Here is a 20,073-nt window from a genome sequence, read left to right on the forward strand (position 1 = left end):
AGAAATATAATTACCACTACAAAGTTAATTCCTCTTTGAGTTCTTACAAACAAGTTTTTAATTTGCACCAAAAATTTACATTTCAGATTTCAAGTCAACCACGAACGGCTACAAGCTTGGCGGGGGACTCAAGGCGGTGGCTGGTGGGTTCTGCCAGGCTTGGGGGCAGGAGCACTGTGGCTACCCAGGAATGTCGCAGGCGAACAGTCACCAGCAAACCCCGGGTGCGCGCAGGTAAGCCGATCAGATTGCCTTAAACTGTCTCATCTGTTGTACAAGTGGGAAAATAATAGCTGTGTCAGATAAACTTCTGCTTTTTATTAAAAAAAAAAAACCCAACAACAAACCACACCACAACTTATAAGGTAATTGATTGCTTTCTTCTAGTCTTTTATTAGTTGTGATTAAGGAGATAGAGTAGCCCTGTTTACACAGCTCTAACAAGTCAGGACCTGCAGTACGTTATTGGCTTGCGGCCCACAACTTGCAGTCCATTCTCAACAGAATCAATCTGAAGTTGAAAACATCCCCTGTAGGAAGCATACACATCCCTGCTTATACAGGAACAGAAAACAGTAATAACTTCAGGTCCTGTAAGTTGCAAGTTCAACTTACAGAGATCAGCCCTGACTTGTCATTGCTCTCAGCATGTTCGTGATGAGATCAGAGTGCTTCACGGAGGACTCATACTTTCAACTTGACAAGGGACATAGGTGAGCGTGTTACACTTCACTGTTACTTGCAGCTCAGACTGCAGAAATAAATCGAGAGCTCCTCACTGTTTAACATGCAGTCAAAGCACTGCCAATCTAAAATGGCTGATCAGTAATACTTTAATTGCAGTTTCATAGAAACAAATTGCTATTTAATTGCAATAAGCTCTTCTGTGGCTTAGCTGGACTGACAGTAGGCATACACCTGGTACTAAAAGTAACAAGCAGCAACAATGGTTATCTGGTATTTCATGTACAGGAAGCTCAGGCAGTGAAATCAGAGCTGGAACACATAATTTCACACTTAAGAAATACAATACTTAAAAAAAATATATACATAAATGGTCTGATCTCAATTTTATGTTATTTTAATAGAGCTGTTCAGAATGTAGATCCTTGCAAAAAGCCTCAGACTTGACATGTAACTACCAGCCAAAGAATTTGATAAAAAAATTTAAATTAAAATGATCTTTTGAAATGCCTGACGGTACTTGATAGCAAGTCATACTACGCCGGTATATGATTTTTTTTCCCTTTTTTTTTTTTTTAAGTATTTACCCTAAAATTAGATGATGCAAATTTTATCAGTGTTAACTAACAGGGAAAAACGGAGTCAAACTCAGTGTGGTTAATATTCTAAAGATGTGACTTAATTTCATAGGCTTCATTTTGTTAAGACAGTCTCATTTTATATTTCATAAGATACTGCTTAACCTGTTAAAATATTTAAAGATAAATCATGTAGGACTGAAAAGACAGTATCTTGTTGCAAACAGAATTTGGTTTGGAAAGGCTTAATGTCCCACTGCCTGCCAGGATGCGTAAATCTCATAACTAGACAGCTGGATAGGTAAAAACATTAAACCCATTTAGAGGGCAATCTTTTTACAGAATTGTTTCATTAATAAGAGTGACAATTTATATGATTGAGACGTTTAGATGCAGTATAGACAGAGCATTTTATCCAGGTTCACAAGGATGATTTCAGATTAGTAGTATTTCCTTTGATTTTTTTAACAGCATTCATTTTTGAAAGTGAGGGAAGCTCTTACTGAATGATTATTTGTATGACTTTTCAGCAGCACTAAATGCAGAGGGTGTATTTCAGCCTCAGTGTAGTAAATGTATGTGATAAAAGGTGAACAAGTACATGTTTTTCCTTACAGATCTCCTAAAAAAGTGATTTTTCACATAAGGACAAATCTAAGTGTTTCCGGTAGCCTTCTATCCACACCTACCGTCCCCATTAGAGTCTGTTTTATTGTCTGAAATGCCTCTGGTTTCAAGAAAGTGTTTTACCTAAAGCAAGAATACTACTTAAATATGTTCTATTGTATATTCATAGCTCCATTAGTCCTCCTCCAATTTAGCACATCAAAGCAAAGGCTTCATCACTTGCATGTGGATTATGCTAACATGAGTGACATTTGTAATCTTATAGGTCTGCAACTTAAGAAATGCTTTTAAAGTAAGCTATTAAATAGGTAGCTGTGCTTTACAAACGAGTCATATAATAGTTTATTTAAAGTCGTTAATGAACTTCAACCTCTACATCACTAAATGCTATACTACATTACTTACTAGAAGTTATTAGCTATCTTCTTAGCTCTTCTAGGTTATATTGGACAACCAAAAATCTGTACACGTTAGATTTAAACACTGTACCTTGAGTGCTTATACTGAAAGAGCATAAAAAGATGTCTGCAGTCTCACTAATAACTTGAATTCTATATTCATATGACTTCAAGTGTCTTTTCAAAGATACTGAAGCAGCACAATTTGCAGGACTCTACCCAAAGACTTTAATGCCAGATCAAAAAGCTTAGAAACTTATTTTAAAAATATGTAAGTGCATTTAATTAAAAAGTCATACATAGCTTCATTTTATTGCTTTATATGTTATGCAAGAATTCTTTTGTCTTCACTGTCTGATACTGTACATGATGACATTTTCTTTCCTCTGCGACAGTCCTATTTTTCCTCAAGCACTGAAGTGTTAAAAGAAGAAATTCAGCAGACCTCCAATATACTAGAGGTCAAGAAGTAGAATCTGAAAAAAAAAAAAAATCTGCTCTTGGTTGTTTAGACAGACAAATCTATAAATCAGCTTTTTGTGTATCGGCATTACAACAACAATAAGTCAAGCTCACTCCGTAACCAAGCACGCTGAACAGTGAACACCTTCTCAAAAACAGAATTAAAAAAGAAAACATAATCCTGATGTATTTCAAATGTATTAGTCTCCTATAAGAATAGAGTAGCTGTTAATATTGATTTGTTATTAATTGCGGCAAATGCACATTTGCTTGCAGTTTTCTGACTGAAGGCATGCAATGCACAGCCATAGATCCATGATAGCATTCTTGCTACAAACATGAAAAGTCAGAATTTTTTCTCAAAATTATTCTGCACAGCTCTACCACTGAGCAGCTGATGGGAAAACCCCACTAAATGAAGTTGCTCCCTTTCTAAGCTTTAGAGGAGGCTTTGTTGCTTTGGGGGGGGGTGGTGTGGTGTGGTGGTGGTTTTTGTTTGTTTGCTTTCAGAGAACAGATCATATTTGAGATCAGTTAGTTCTCGGAAATAGCCCAGGAAACGTGTTTTTCTTTTCTTAAGATTATCAGTGTTGAAAAGTTAAGTCCCTTACCACAGCAAACACAACTTTATGTTGTTCAGATCAGAATAGCTATTGTATTCCTTTTTATGAATTCTCAATTCTAGTGCTCAGCATGAGGTACAGACCTTTTGTGGTTTTTTATTTTATTATTCTTTGACCTCTTATAGTATATACATACGCTCTCATGCTCACACGCTCACAGACACATGCACACCCTTAACACAGATGATTCTGCAGAAAGGAACAGGATAGAAAGAGACCGCAATACCTGTATGCGTACCATAATTCACTGCAATATGAATTATAATATACTTGCTGTTACCAGATTTAAGAATCTCAATGAAAAATAAAGATCATTTTGAAGTAGTGCTCTGTATCCTTGCCAAAAGTAACACCGTTAAGTAGTTTAACAGATTCTTTACTGGCATAAGACAAAAAAACCACCCAAACCAAAAAGCTGCTTTTAAAGGTAATTGGCAATTAATGTAATGACTACCTAAAATATAGTTTCAGAATAATGTTTTGAATGTAGCTGTTAAAAAAAAAAAAAAAGCTTCTAAAACCCATACTCAATTCAGTGTTTGTTTTACTTTTTTATTATTTAAATACACCATACTAGAGCAAATGTCTCTGAAAATATCACAAATAAAAGATTTTTCTTCATTCAGCAAATTAGAAGTAGGTGAAAATTTCTACACAGTAGCTGCTATGAGCCTGACTTTTTTTTTTTCTTTTTTTTTTTTTTTTGCCATGGGAAGTAGCAACATTAGGACAAAAACACTTACATGCATACATACATTGTATTTTACAGAGATACAATAAAAGTGTTTGTGATAGAATATCACAAAAGCCACATCTTTATCTCATGTTCAGTTTGAAACACATTTCCTTACAACACTTAAATATACAAAGAGCAAATAGAATGTTGTTAAGGTAAAACACAGGGTACAAACTGGCCAGTGCCCTGCTAATTGTTAATGAGGGTAGAAAGCAGATTTCAATGCTTCTTTTAATTAGCTTCATTAGTCATCTTCCCCACCCGCCCCCCCCAAGATGTCCTCCGGTGGATCTTTTTTCATTTTCTCTACAGTCTCCCATTAGCCCAGGTTCATGGAGTCCTTAATGTTCATATTCAGTCATTTTAATACACCAATAAATGTGGGAAGGGCAATCAAGAATAAAGAAGGTGCAATGGTATGGAGCTGGCATTGATGCTAGCTACAAAGGTGACTTGTCTACTTGGAGACATGGGATCCATCTGTGATGAACAAAATTTGAGATGAAGGCACGCATTCTGCATTACTCTGACCTTTTAGCAGACCTGTAAGAAATAAAAATGGGTATCTTAGCTAGAATACTAAATTTGAGATAGGAAACTGCAACATGACTGCTTTTGTCTTTTCCTTATTCACTAATCTCTCTTTTATTAGATTACTTTCCAACTGTGACTTGATTAAGGCTTTCTACACTATTCATTCATGCTGCTAACGTTTCAACTTCAAATAGCAAAAAGCAAACACTTTCCGCAGTTTCACTACTAAAAAGAGCGGGGGGTGAGGGGGCGGGCAGGGGGGAAGACAACAATAAATAAGTGTACTTTCTGGTAACAAATTGTACAGTGAATAAGGTGGGTTTTCTGGGCCCCTTTTAAAAGGGAAGAAACATTACGCCATGCCTTTGAAGAAGCCAGCAATATGATCTTATAATTGGAAGAAATAGTGTGTAAAGCAAATAAGAAGTACAGCCAATATCCTCCCAAGGCAACTTTGGTTAATATGCTGCATTGCACAAGAGCTAAATATAGATATTTCAGGATTTTGCCCCCCCCCCCCTTTAAAATTCCTCATCTGGTATGTTAGTTAATGTTACATAAACATTTTAATATATGAAGTCAAACACGCGCTTTCACACTGGTGTTAATGAATTGCGATAATTAAAAGTGTCTAACTCAATAAAAATCTAAACTTTCATGGATAAAATAGAAATGATCATCCATAGTCTTCAAATACAATCTGTTTGCAATTACCAAAATGAAATAATATATATTAGATTTTTATGGTTTTTAAATGACATTTTGCGCTTCCCAGGAAGTTCTTTTTCACCCTTTCTCTAAGTTACTAAAAGCCTGAGGTCTATTAGTAACTGCAACCCCCCACTTTCAAGCTAATTAAAGTAGTAGAGGCTTGGAGGTTTAATTCCCCAGAGCTGAAGCTCAGTGTGAGAAAGGTAATTTGTCTGTCCAGAACAAAGATTAGGGAGCAGCCAGCAAGCATATTTAATAAATGAGCATCAAATATCTTCTACTATGGACACAGACAACACCAATTATGTAACTACAAGGGAATTGTTGAGTGATATGTAAACTAGAAGATTTTTAAGATCTTCTCTGATATGTAATCTAACTCATACTTTATTTAAAAGTATAGAAGCTGAAGACACGTTTGCTACGAACATTGCCAACCAGTGGAAAATTTACACTTTTAGTAGGTGGTAATACTGTTGCAGACAAGAAATACTACAGGAATACTACCACTACCGAAAAAGCCTAGAGAATTCTTGACAGTACAGCCCCTTCAAATGAAACGGCACACAGGACATCACAAACTAAGAGTTTGCATTCTGTAGGCAAGCAGTACCGAGTTTAGAGAAAACAGGGTTTTTTTTTTCAAACTACATAGCAAGTGATGGGAAGTTATAATTTACATGTGTGAATTGCCTCAGGGAGGCAAAAGGCAGGAATAGCCAACATCACTGCAGCTGCCTCCTTAAAAACAAAAGCAAGTTTTTAAACTAAGTTAGGTCATGCAATCCTTTCTGCCTGCGCCAATCACCAATAGCTATTAACCCATAAACTATATTAAGACAACAGTGAGTTCATAACTGTCACCTTCACATACGCGACAAAAATGTGGTTTAATGCTGGGAGTATCTCTCAAACTCTCCAGTTTAATAAAAAACCCTGTGGATATTCTGCTATGTCGATAATCTCTAGCGGTAGAATAACCTGGAGACTGATCTTTAATGTTTAGTAAAAAGTACCTGTTACAGTCAACTCCGTCATAATGGAAGAACATTTTTAATTAGTGGCCCTAAAACACACAGCTTTCTGGAAAACATCTCTGATGTAAACATCTTTAGCCTGTTAAAAAGCCAACATATAACACACAACCCTTTTGGCACCTGCCCCTGTAGCTTCCCAAACTCCAGAAATCTGACAAATCCATGAATTATCAACCTATCTCCTCAACTATATTTCACTTTTCTGGGGCTCAGGTGCTCCGCAATTTCCCTTTGAAAACTGGTAGGAGAACTTACACTATTTTCTAGAGTGTTTATATTATAAAGAAAAAAACCCCCAAACTATAATCCCTCCCCCCAATCTTCTCCCTAATACCTCTTCATTGACTGTAGCAATGCAGTTAATAGTGACAGGAACTAATATAAAACCTGTTCTCACTATTTTCTCTGCATTTAGCTTCTACCAAGTGTCTACAGCCGTGAGCTCTGCAAGCCCAGTCCAATATTACTTCTCTTTTCCATGTTCTATGTTCCTCATCATGTCTACTGCTTTTACTGCAACTAAATCATTTTTATGTTTTGCTAAGGCATAGTAAGAAACTGATAAAACTAAATGACAATTTAGACACCTATTTGAAGTTACATTAAACTTTACATTCGTAGAAGACAAGTGGATAAACCACTCTCTCAGAATGGTAAACCTTTTACTGCAGTGTATAAAGATGAATGGTTTTACCTATATTTTGAAATGGGATACCTACAAATATTCATTTAACAGATTCACTGCTAGCTAGTCTATATTACAGATTTGTTTCATTAAAATTCACAACAGTATAAATCTATGAATCTTTAACTGTATTTGTACTTCCTTGAGAAGAGGCTGCACATTCTCCTCCAATCTTAATTATCTTTGTTCTGCCTAACTATATAGGACTTTTGTACTCAACTCTCTCATCACCTCGATTGACAAATTAAGTAAATAAAAAAGGTCCATGTTTTATTTTGATGTAATTACATTCACTGTATAAGACTTGAAAGAATACTTAAAATTAATCAGTAAATTTATGCACAGAAAAAAAAGCAAACAAAGATATTGAAATGTAGCAACACAACAAAAAAAAATCATGGAAATTAAAAACCATTTTGTGTTTTCTTGGACATATTTCTCCACTAACTGAAAGCACTAAAAAATATTCTGTACATTACAGAACAGGTCAGCCTAGCATTTGTCCCAGATTTTTTTAATCTTCCAAATTCCTATTTGCAGACAAATGTTATTTTTTGTGATCCTTACAGACATTAATGAAGTTCCTATTGTAAATCTATAAAGAATTACCAACTGAAGTGTGCACTTTTTGTTTCATTGCAATAACTCAGTGCTGTGTGATTGCCTGGGTTAATGATGAAAAAGTCAAATATACTATCAGAGCTGATGGAAAAATCTATCACCAATCTGAAATTAAAATTCATCTGTGGTCAATAAGATTTAATATCCATGCAAGTGGCGCTGTAAAGAGTAAATGAATCAATGTCATCAATACATAATCAGTATGAAATATGATGTGAATAAAATTATGTGCAAGAGTCATACATTCACTCTTTTCTGGACCAGGGTGGAATGAACAGTCTCTTAACTCAAGGTTGACAGTAATTGTTACAAATTAGGCACAGCAGTTATCAAAATGCACTCACTTGCATAGCTTTAGGACTTATTAAGGAGATTAAAATAGATCTAAAACTATCTAGTTTCAGAGTTACAGGACAACTGTTGATCAGAATTTTTTTTCTTCTTCTTCTCTGTATGATTTGTACAGTCATTATTTACTCATTTAGCTAGAAACCAAGAGCTATCAACCACAGAGATATACAATCTCTAGTTGAGCTATTAGTGTTATGGAACGATAAGAAAATAGCACTTTGGTTTTCAAATCTGAGTTATGACATACAAAACAGACAAGAAAATACTTCTGAAAGAGTACCCCAGCATGCTTCCTCAACTAAAACCTTAATACTAAAGTGAAATACATCGGTTTAGTTCAGGAACCTTCTCTTCACAAGACATTTATTTCCACATTAAAGGATCTAATTTTCCTCCCACAGAAACCTGCTCTCTTGTAGCCCTTAATTTCAAGATTATAAAATAAAATACTTCTCTTTGTTAAGAGTTTATATTAATGTATGCTCTCCATTTCACTTTGTACATAAGGAGTTCAACAGCTGTACAGATGCACATGCCCAAACCAAAATAAACTGACTCACCCTATATGTCATATCTAAAAGGTTAGTATTTTCTCACCATACCCCATGCCTAAGTTATTTAAGGTAAGTTCAGTTACTTAAAGGTCTCCTTGTAGGGGTGGGGAATGTCCACTATTAGAATGAAAAGAAATTGATCTTCATTTAGCTCTAATAAAGCTTATTAGTAATTGTTGAGTATTCACCTTCTGGTCTGGCAGTAGTGGATTACTCTGAAGTGAATTCAAATGGCCATTGATGAGAGCTGTAGGTCTATCATGTTCACAAAATAAACTGCCATTGATGTAGTGAAACCGATCTCCAGGGACCAGGCGATTCCGGCAGGTAGAGCATGTAAAACACTGAAAAAGGAAAGAGACAGCAAGTGAAACTACAGCACAAATTAAGTATGCTGCGGGTTTGAAAATTACACTTCAGAGACTGCAAGTACAGTTGAGATATGAAGCTGCTTGGTTTCTAGTATCTCCAAGTATGGCATTAGTCTTACCTGTTGGGACTATGCAGTACATAACTCAAGTATAGTTTTACCGATTATGAGGGAACAAAGCTACAGACTAAGGGAAGCTTTATAATATATACTCATATTTCTAGTTATTGCTTTGCTTTTCATTCATAAGCAGATGCAGATTTTACACTAAAGAAGCAAAGCAGTAATAATCAGCTACTAAAAAAAAAAATAACAAAGTACATAGAAAAAAAACCCCTCACCTTAAGATGATAGACGTTGCCCTGTGCCCTCATGACCAGCTCACTGGCAGGAATGGACTGTCCACAGGCACTGCAAGCACCACTATTTCCAAATAACCTGAAACAGAGGTGATGATCATGAATAATTTGATACATGGGAGGCTCTAAGCATTTTTGCGCATCACTGCAATGGTTTATTACACAACTGTTTTAGACTTCTGACCCCCATCTTCCAACTTGCTTACGTGTCATAATATGAAAAAGTATGGGTTTTGTGTAACAACTGGTAGCTTCACCCTACCTTGGACGTGGTTACACAGGATTTAATCAGAAATATTGACTTACACCTCTAGAAACACAAACAATTCTGTACTACACACATTTTATCAGATTACTGGGTTCATCATAAAAAAAAAAAAGATACAATTCATGACTGGAGTTTAAATGCATTGTGTCCTTGAAATTATATGAAGAACTCTTTTGTACTTTAATCATATCTTGAGATATGAGTCATCAAAAGGGTTAAGAGGATTTGATTGTATATCTAAGAAGACATCATGCTCGGTGTATTGAAACTCCAGTAAACCTCCATCAGTGCGGAGTTTCCATTAGAAACTCTCTGCTATCCAGGTTGATATATAATGTGTATGGGTTAACCTTTTCAATCATGGTGTCAACACTTTAGATTTGCCTCTGCTCATCTCTTTCATCCTAACCTTCTCTCTCTCTTGATAATGAAATGCTTGCTCCAACTTCCCTCTATCTGCTCCTGAGTCCACAATTTAGATTACTTCATCTCTGCTAGCAACAAACTGAATGAAATTTCGATTTGAGCAGAAAGTAATTTACCGGGATCTGGACCCATTTGTCATCATATCTCTCTGGGTGTTTGCTGTATCACTGCAGTTTTCCTATGCAATCAAATGAGACCACAACATCTGCCATTGGGGGGGGGGGGCACAGGCAGTGGGGGGAGGGGGAAAATAGGCAGAAGAGTGAAGAAAAATATATACATAATTCTTCAAATCCATTTAAAGGTACAACGCATCGATTCAAAATATAATACAATAATGATTATTGAGTTCTACTTTTACAGGCTGCATTAGCTAGAATTAGAAAACCTTTATTTGCTTTTGCGCACGTCTCTAATATACACAAATATTTATAAAGACTACCACAATCACTTCACAGTAAAAAGGGAAACTGAACTAGCTGGCAGGGTCACAGACCCACTTCTCTGCACGATGTAAAACATAGTAATAGGATTTACAAATTAGCGTATTGGTGTCATAATAAATATTAATATTTGCATCTCCTTCCTGTCCAAATAAAGTCATAAAATTCTGTTTGTGTCAACCTAGGAGACGCATTACAACAGAATACCCGTAATCTGAATGATTGCAGTGTGCCTCTGTATAAAAATAATTGCTTTGAATTTTCAGAATCTGAGCTTGCAGAGGAGGCTTGTCATGTTCAAACTACTAATTTGCTGTCGCCACTTTATTGAAAATAGCCTGTAAGTTGTTATTAAATGTATCGACTGAACGACAGAGAGAGTAGTAAAACTGCCCCTTAAGATGGCTTTTAATAGGAAGCTGAGAAACAAATTTTGCAGCAGCATCGATTTGAAGAGTTCAATCAAAACTCCATTTCAAAACTAATTAGTCTGAGATCCACGACACATTGACACGTTCTTGCAGAATCACAGTGGTTACAAAGGGAAAGCTGAACTAATACATTGTCAGGACCTCCAGCCAAAGGGACTAAACTGTCTGGAAACTAAGGGTCCATTATTAGGGCATCTTCTAAATCAGGACCAGTTCCGAGTAGTTACAGGATGTATTGAGGTTACTTCCAAAGCTTTACGATATGCATTTTTCTTCCTCCATTGTTAGCAGTAATGAAGTTGGCACGTAGAAAAGGTGCAAGGGAAGCACTGCAAGAGGAGGTGGCAAGGCACTGTTACATTTCCAGAGCAAAGATCCAAAAATCTAGGGTGAGGGGGTGGCGACAAGGGCATTGCTGGGTAGGTTGGAGGAAGAAAGGCAAAGATGAACAGACAATGTTACTTGTCCGGGAGAATCTGAACCTGGTGAGCGGTCAGTCTCACACAACCCTCCGTACAACTGCACCACCCAACTGAAAACACAGCTTTCAGAACACTGATCTCGTTGCACTACTTGTCTTCATTAAGCATTCATTTGTTATACAATTCTCTCTGACTAGAAGTGGTCGTACACCTTGAATGTCTGTGAATTCTAATAAATGGAGTCAAACTAATCCAGAGGCTTTCCACACATCTTAGGTTTTCCCTAAGCACATTCCCAGAACAATTCTGTTTTGGGAAGTCACTTCAGCTGAATCTTCTGCTAAAATTCCTAAAAATTACATGCAAGGTCAGAACACCTTTCTGCTGCCTTGTATTATTTACCAGGAAAATTAAGCTTATTTTTCCTTCTCTACTGTTATTGAATGGTTTTGTTCTGTAATACCATTAACAGGAAAAAGGTTTTATCTTTTAAAAAAAATGTTATTCCTCCTTACCAGTAAAGGAAGTCTTTCACAGTACCTATTCTTTACTGAAAAAGTTGTTTCACATGGTTTCTGAGAGGCTGGAGAGCTAATTATCTAACCAGGGGGACTGTCCAGGACAGTATTTGATTTAAAAGGCTTGAGGCTTTAGGTGCTCAATTAAGTAGCTATCGGTCTCAGACTGGACTTTAATGGGCTCTTTTCTCTTTAACTGCAGCAATGGGTAGAGATACCCCAGGTCAGGCTAATTAAAGCCAGGGGACTCTTTAATTGTGATGACAGAATTGGTTTCAGTTTCCTCTTTGGGTCCTCAGTCCAAGAAGGTCATTAATATTTCAACATTTGGGCAATGCAATCAATCACAAACATCAAGAGGTTCCCTATACAGACAAGGCAGCGCTTCTACACTTAGCAGCACTTCACTGAGCCACCTTAAATTAACTACTCTGTGGTTCCATCACAGCATTCCCCACACCCCCAAACACACAAACGCTCCTGGGTTTTGTTTTGGTGCCTTTTCACCCCCTCCCCCCTCAGAACTTTCACTAGAGTGGGAATGAAGGCAGCGAGAAACCTTTTCAGCCAAGTTTCCCATCCTGCTGCTCAAAATTCAGTATCAGCAGAAACACATCTCTAGCAACTTAGACTAACAAAATGAGGTTCCAGTTGTTTCTAAAATCGTGGAGACAGATTTAAGTGCTCTGGTTCTTGCACAACATGGTGCACATTTGTGCCCACAAATATATATGTCCAAGGTCTAGCAAAGAGAAATGCACATCCAGACCTACTGATCCAGAAGCGATTGGTGTTTCTGTACAATCCCTATATTTAATCTAAATTCTGCACTAGCTATATTAAATGTAACAAAGAAAGGCAACACAGAAATTACGCCTGGAGCTAAGTCCATTAAAGGTACTTCAGAATAACTAGAGACCAAGCACCTTAAAAGCACCAGAAGCTATTGATACTTAAAAGGGGGGCTGTGCATAATGGCAAGTGCTGCATTAGAGAAGGGGAAGGGGAAAAAAAAAAAAAATAAAACCAACAAAAAAAAACCCAGCCAAATTACGCTTGGTTAATTCAGAGTAACAGATCTGCCCCCAAGTGAATTGGAGGCCTTGAATTAATTCTGTTATGACAAATCAAGATAAACGTTCCCCCTAAATTGCATGCGATTTAATTAATTTTTGAGATCCTGGCTTTTTTTTTTTCCTAGCTAATAGTTCACATGCTCCTGTGCTGTCATTGTGCTTGAGTGGGCAGACTTCAAAGTGATATTAAATAACCAACTATTAGATTTACCTAGCACGTCCTATTGGAAAAGTGCCATTTAATTACCTAGCCTGTTCAATTAAAGGGACAGCATTCCCTGAATATAGCAGCTTGCCGCTGATTACCAGGGAAATGAACCCGCTGCCTGCCGGCCCCCGCCCCGCGGCGGCGCGGCGCACACGGCGGCTGCCCGGCCCCGGCGCGGCCCCACGCACCCCCCGCCGAAGGGGCCGGGCGGGCGGCGCCCACGCCGCGCGGCGCGGAGCGGGCTGCTCGGGGAGGGGAGGGAGGGGCCGCGGGCGCTGCCCCTTTAAGACGCGCCTGGGCAGCCTCCCCCCGCTTCCCCTTCCCCACCACTCCCTGCTCTCTCTTAGAGGCCAATTTTGTTAATTAAATGTTTTGTTTGCGACGCGGCTCTCATTCATTTCGGACACGTCATTCCGAGCAGATCTAAGCCAGGGACCAGATCTCATTAGATAAAACCTATCAGAACTAAGAGAAAATGGAGGAGACACTAATTAAAGCTTTTAATTGTGCGGATTCGCTGCCACGCTGCTGCTTTATCTGGCATCTTAAGGTTGGGAGGGCTGCTGGGCTGCGCTGCGCTCCCCTCCCTGCAAGCGCGCTGCTCGCGGTGGGGAGGGAGGGAGGGAAAGGCACTGGGGTTTTCGCCCCCCTCTCTTTTCCCAGGAACCTTGGCTTTCAGTGAAAGCTGCCGCTGTAGCTCTATGGCTAATTTGTTGTCGCGTTTGGGGGGGGGGAGGGAAAGGGGAGTGGTGTGTTGTTTAAACAACAACAAAAAAAACACACATACAACCTCAGACGGTTAAAAAGCTCATTAATAAACGGCCCCGTGGTCTTGGCCCGAAGGAGTCAAGTCCCTTTCACCTGGCGCCTGCCGGGCCGATCAATCCTCTTTCTCATTTTGTTAGTCGTGTCTAGCATGCCCCGCGTCTCCAATTAAGGACTGGGCCCGTGGCTCTTGCCTGGGGAAGTGAATGTGCCGCCGCAAAAGCCCTACCGAAAATTAAGAGGGGGGAGGATGGCAGAGGGGAACCGGAGAGACTCGCTGCCAAATGGGTGGCATTGCCTCCACAACCAAATGAGGCCATTTCGAGCAAGAAAAGGGCGAGGGCCTTGCTCACGCCCGCACAACCCACGTGGAAGCCTGTGAAGTCCGTTTCCAGCAGGAAAGCTCCAACTTAACTCAGCCCTGGCAGGGCCAGACCATCCTACCCCACCTCGAGTGTACGGTGTCCAGTTCAAGTTTCAGCAAGCATCTGTCAGAGTTATTTTTGCAAGTCAAATTACACAGATCTAAAGAGAAGTCAGGCGATAGAACAAGGAGATCAATTCAAAACCCTCATCTGATAAAGCATCCTATTCATAATCGCCTACATTAAAATAAACGAGTATTAATTTTTGGCAACACAAAACCAGAGGACTGCGATAAGCTTGCCTGAACTTGCCTCTGGGATACAGTGGACGCATCTTCTCTTTTTAATTAGTAGTAATCAGACATGAGGGTTTGTTTGATGGTGTTGGTCGAGTGATGAATCTGTACTATTCAGTGCATCTTAACAGTAGTGTCAATTTTTCCACTTCAAACGAGACTCTTTCCCTAACACCGTTCTGCTCTATTTAATCACAATTCTGCCAGGTTTAGGCTTGTTGCTTAGGATGATGACCGAAAAGCACCACTGAAAACCCCCCGTGTGCCAATTTTCTAGCATTTCTCTCTAAAAAACACCCCCCAAACCAGCAAAGCTAAGGCTCTGACTCCTCAAAGATACCGAGGAGCTGTTTCACCTACTTAACTGACCCACGATGCAGCCATGTATCAGGACAGAGGCTACACTGTCAGAGTAACCAAGTCCTAACTCTGTCTTTTTAGACTAAGGAGGTCTCCAGGCATATGCACGCACACATTCAGTACAGTCCTGATCTGCCCAAATGGAAGTCAAGTTTTACAAGGTAAGCAAACTCGTAACATTTGGTAGCTGGGGCTTTTTTTTTGTTTCAGTTTGGTTTTTTTTCCTGGAAGGATGAAAGAAAGTGGAACTTTTTGACCATCAGGTAGAAGGAAAAACCTGGGTTAACCCTTCACATTTACTGTAAATGAGAAGCCAGAAGCATTTAAACAAAACACAATTTGTTTTAACTAAGCATTTCTGCTATGCCGGGAAGGTATGGGGCTTTTTTGTTGTTTTTTTTAATTACTGAATGTTGAAATAGAACACCTCCTTGAAGCATTCATGTGCATCAGTCTATCAAACCATTTACTCAAATTAAATGTGTAATCCTTCAAAATGCCTCCTTTTAAATTAATGAGTTTAAGTAGCTTGAGTTCACCTGAAAAGATCGTACGGGCACCTGACCTCATGAATTCTTTCTATTAATTATATTAGAAACTCGTTGGAAGGGATACTCTGCGTAATCTTACTGTACCCCAACAGATGCAAGATTAATAAGGCTTAGTTCCCCCTACCCAAATCTGTGGCATTTAAAAGCCAACAGCTTCAAAAAAGAAAGAGATGAGAAATAAAGGGCAAGAGCATATCCCTCCTCTCCTATCCCCTGCATTTTCTATACTGGACGTTAAGAAAAACGTCGGTTCAAAGCTTCTCTGTAACAAATGCGAAGACAAACATCATACCACCGGTTTGGTCTATAAGTAGAATCGGTGGCCCTCCAACTGACAGTTAATCAGCTCTTTCACAAGGAGAACAGAGAATGAGTCATTCTGTTTCCACTCAAAGGAGTTTAAAGGTGCTTATGTAAATATCATAATTAATCAGATACTAAAGGCAGGCATTTCATTATTTCGCACCTCTGCCACAGCCTTATTTAAGCTCTACGATTTTAACATTTACCGTTCAGATATGCACACTTCTCCTTCAACACTACAACAAAGCAGATTAATTTAGCCTCTCTGATTGCTGTTTATTTTTAGTTAGGACTTGTTTTGTGCTGACAAACCACTTTAAAGTTACAGTCGCCGTTCCGCGCCCCCCCCCCTCCCAACTCTTCCCTCCACTTGGCAGTCGCAACTGCGCCCTGGGCTAGGCGCTAGCATCCGCACCCGCACGTCTCTCCACTCCTCATGAAGGAGCGATCCTGAGCCAGCCCACCCCCCCACCCCGCGCGCACCTACCCACCCCGAGAAATAAAGCGGGGGGGGGGGGGGGGGGGAGAAAAACAAAAAAAAGGCAGGGAGGAAGGGGGAAAGTGGCTCCCGCCAGCCCGGCCGCCGCCTCACCTGATGTAGTCGTTTCTGCAGAGGATCATGCCGCTCTTGGTGTAGCAGGAGGTGCCGATGTCCCCCAGCTGGGCCTGGCAGCAGGAGCACTTGAGGCAGCGGCTGTGCCAGTAGCTGTCCATGGCGTAGAGCAGGAAGCGGTCGGCGATCTTCCCCCCGCAGCCGGCGCACCTCTTCCACGAGAGGGAGCCCGCCGTCACCGGGGGCGGCTGCGAGCTGCCGCCGGGGTTCACCATGGCCTGCGCGGAGAGAGGGCCGGAGGCGGGTCAGGGACGGGCCGGCGGCGCCCAGCACCCCGCCCGCCTCCCGCTTCGCCCGCGGCGGGGCCAGCGCCGCTCCCGGGGCCTGGCGGGGGCACCGCCGGGCCGGGCCGGGCCCGGGGGGGTGGCACGGGGCAGGCCCGGGGCCGCGCAGCTGGCGGGGGACCGGCCGGCGGGGGGGGCCGAGCAGAGCGAGCGCGCCCCGCCGCCAGCGCTTCCCCCACCGCCCCCCCCGCTCCGGGCTTGTGCAGCTGCAGCTCACAAGTCAGGAACAGTCCCGGGGTTTGTTTTGCTTATGAAAAAAAAAAAAAGTGTGTGAAGAGTGGGGGAAAAAAAAAAAAAAGTTGTGAAACTGGTTTTTCAGTCTAGGAGAGGCTCTGCAGGCTCGGGGCGGTAACGAGGGGCTCGGAACCGGCCGTCCAGACCTCGGGATTTTGTTTTTCTTGCGTTTTATTTTGGAGACATAAAACCACCCAAAGAAAACACTCCACACCGAGGACACTGGCCCGAATAATAGATCATTGAACTTCAGGACGCCTGTTAACTTCCTACACAAACATACTCAACTTTTGTCTCACTAATCTGCCCTTGAACAGCAGTTTAAATGCTAAAGCTTTGTTACTCAAAAAAAAAAAGTTTACCGACCATAGGAAAGCAGAAGAATGATGAAGTGCACCGCTCCGGCTGGAGTTACTCTGGCCACCCCCAAAACTGCTACTAGCGGCATTTTTCACTTTCTAATAAATGCTTTATGCAAGCAGGACAACCGAGAGATAATATAGGAATCAATTCATAAAGCTTACTCTAAACCGATTAATTTGTTGCCTTCAATCCAGAGTCCAACAAACTCCCGGTGTTCCTCTAGTCACTTATACTATAAAAAGATCAAGTTATTTACTGCCAATTAAGCAGCATGTTTTGTCTTTGTCCTTTGTAAGCCGTATGTGCTCATGCCGAGGCATCTGGCTATCTGCTAAGGACCTTCAGACTGATACCTCCAGAGCAGCGAGGACGAACTTTTCCTGCCACTGGCCCAACTCGGCTGCAGGAGGAAGAGAACTGGGGCCGATTTTAAACACACATTTCCTCAGAAAGAGTACCTGGAGGTATGTCCAGTGACCGCACAATAAACCAGAAGAACTGCACCAATTAAGCTGTAACAAAAACCCCGAGACTTTGGAAAGAAAACCACTCTAAAAGCCATTAGCATTGCATTTATCCGAACGCATCATATACCTTTATGTAAATTGATTTCTGATGCATTTGTTCAAGGAATTGCCTTTTGTTACAGTTTCCAGCTACAGCCTAAATGAATCTGCATTTCCTGCTCCGAGTCTTTAAACCGTTTCCCTACGCTTTAAATCACTTCGGATTTCTTAAAAGAAAGAAAAAGACTCCATGCCACCACCTTAGCCCGTCTTTGTCGAAGGCAAATATATATAAATACAAAACGGGAAACGTTACACTGAGAAAACCATCCAGTAACCCCATTAAGCTAAAGCTCTTAAGGACAAGCAATACCTTAATGCTGATTAAATCTAAAAAGATGAATCAAGAGGACTGACCAGAAAGTGACTCCCTTGATAACTAAGGACGGGCCCTCATCAAGTTTCATTTAGAGTTGGGGGGGGGGGGGGGGGGGGAGCTTTTAACTTAAATAGGCTTACTCTAGTAATTACACAGCCAAGCAATTTAGGTCCTGGGATAGGAGTCAGTGAAATAGAAAGCAGAGCTGGAAGCTAGAGGCAAAATAACCCCCCCTTTTAACAGCGTCTCTGGTGTTTTTTTAATGGAGACCAAGGGAGGGACAAGCAGAGAGCTGGCAATTTGTAGTACAAAAATGGATGCTTAATTCATGTCTTGGTTTTAATTAGGTGATTCACCGGATTTCTCCTGGATTGAAACAAAAGACCGTGTGGGGGGCAGGAAGGGAACTGGAGAGGAGAGAAACAGAGAGCTCACTTTGATCTTTTCTGCCACTGTTTCAGAACAGTGTTTACTACGGGGAAGCGGGTGCCCCAGCCGCCCGCCCCCCCCCCCTCCCCGCGTCCCCTCCATTCACAGCCGAGGCAGGCAGAGCCCTTTCCCGGCGGCAGCTGGAAAGGGGGGAAAGGAAAGCCGCCCCGAGCGGCGGCCGCCGCCAGGCTTTGTACGCGGGGGCCGCGACAATGCCCGGGGCCCGCGGCTCCCCCCGCGCCCGGGGCGCCCCGCTCCGCGCCCCTCCGCCGCGGCGGCCGGCAGCGCGGGACGGCGGCGGGGCAGGGGGCGCGGGCATGCGACCGCACGCACGTACGCACGCTGGAAAATAAGGGGTAATTACCGGCACTTCTTACCTGCTTCCCCTCTATATTGCAAAAGGCCGGGGAGCAACGCCGCTCGGGGTGCCTGAGGAGGTCTCCTTGCAAAGAAACAAACACAGCGCTCGCCCTCTCTCTGGCTTTCGGGAGCGCTGGAGGGAGCCCCCCCGCCCGGGAAGGGGCAGCCCAGGCTGGAAAAATATAGATATTTCTATGAGAGGCGTCTGCCTGGGTCCTTCCTCCAGCTCCCGCTTCCCGGGAGGGGAGCTGCAGAGCTCAGTCCCTGCCGCTGAGCTGCACACGCAGGGCGCCGCCGCCGCTCGCTGCTGCAATCGCCGGGTAAGTTTGGCAATGTGGCTTCACTTTGTACCGCTTCCCCCCCGCCCCCCCCCACCTCCGCCCCCTTCTCTGGGCTGTGGCGGCTCCCGAGCCTCCCGCGGCGCGGAGCCGGCCGGCCGCGGCCCGCCGAAGCGCCTCAGAGGAGAGGGCGAGAGCCGGCGAGTTTGCGAGGGGCCGGGCGCGGAGCTGCTGCCGGGGATCCTGCGGCGGCGGCGGCGCTGGCAGGACGCGGCGAGGAGGCCCCTCTGCCTGCGTGAGCGTGTGTGTGTGGAGTGGGAGAGTGCGTGTGTCCCTGCGCGCGCGCGCGCGTGGTGTGTGTGTGTGTGTGTGTCCGTGTGCGTGTGCTCCCCGCTGCCCCTCACACATGTGTTACTGACAGAGCAGAATCCCAACTACACTCCGGCTCGGCTCCGCCGTCAGCCCGCCGCAGCCAATCCGCCCCCGGCTTGTTCAGGCGGAATAATAAAACCTGCCAATCCCCGAGAAGACAAAGGAATGAGTGAAAGGGGAGGAAAAAAAAAAAAAAGGAGAGAAAGGGAGGGGGCGAGGAGGAGGAGGAGGGGAATGGAGAGGAAGGAGGGAGTCAGGTGGGCAGCAGTGGCCGCGCCGCCCGCCCGGGCGCTGAGGAGAGGAGCGCGCGCGCGGCCGTTAGGGCGCCGCCCGCCCCGCTCCGCTCCTGGCCACCAGTTGAGAAACTTGGCGGCGCGGGGCCGTCCCGGCTGCCCCCGAGCCGGCCGCCGCCGAGGACAGGCCCGCTCCGCCCGGCCGACGGCGGCCGGCAGAGCCTTTCCCGGGCGCTGGGCGCTTTCGCCGCCGCCGCGGC

The 20,073-nt window shown here is 42.7% G+C and overlaps 1 protein-coding gene across 2 annotated transcripts; it reads right to left on the reverse strand.

Moving 5' to 3' along the window:
* Positions 1-227: 227 nt before the first annotated feature.
* On the reverse strand, positions 228-19,652 carry LMO4 (LIM domain only 4). Of its 2 annotated transcripts, none has more exons than XM_075039077.1 (5): positions 18,948-19,652; positions 16,355-16,593; positions 9,313-9,409; positions 8,790-8,945; positions 228-2,763 (listed from the first exon to the last, which is right to left on the reverse strand). In XM_075039077.1, exons 2-5 carry the CDS (start codon positions 16,588-16,590, stop codon positions 2,743-2,745), a joined length of 510 nt encoding a protein of 169 aa, XP_074895178.1. In that variant the 5' UTR covers positions 16,591-16,593; positions 18,948-19,652; the 3' UTR covers positions 228-2,742. The 2 variants fall into 2 exon arrangements, with proteins under 2 accessions (XP_074895178.1, XP_074895180.1); XM_075039079.1 differs by lacking the exon at positions 228-2,763 and adding an exon at positions 3,911-4,651 and having other exon boundaries at positions 18,948-19,630.
* Positions 19,653-20,073: the final 421 nt, after the last annotated feature.

This window comes from Buteo buteo, chromosome 10 (assembly GCF_964188355.1).
Source record: "Buteo buteo chromosome 10, bButBut1.hap1.1, whole genome shotgun sequence".
NCBI classification, from domain to species: domain Eukaryota; kingdom Metazoa; phylum Chordata; class Aves; order Accipitriformes; family Accipitridae; genus Buteo; species Buteo buteo.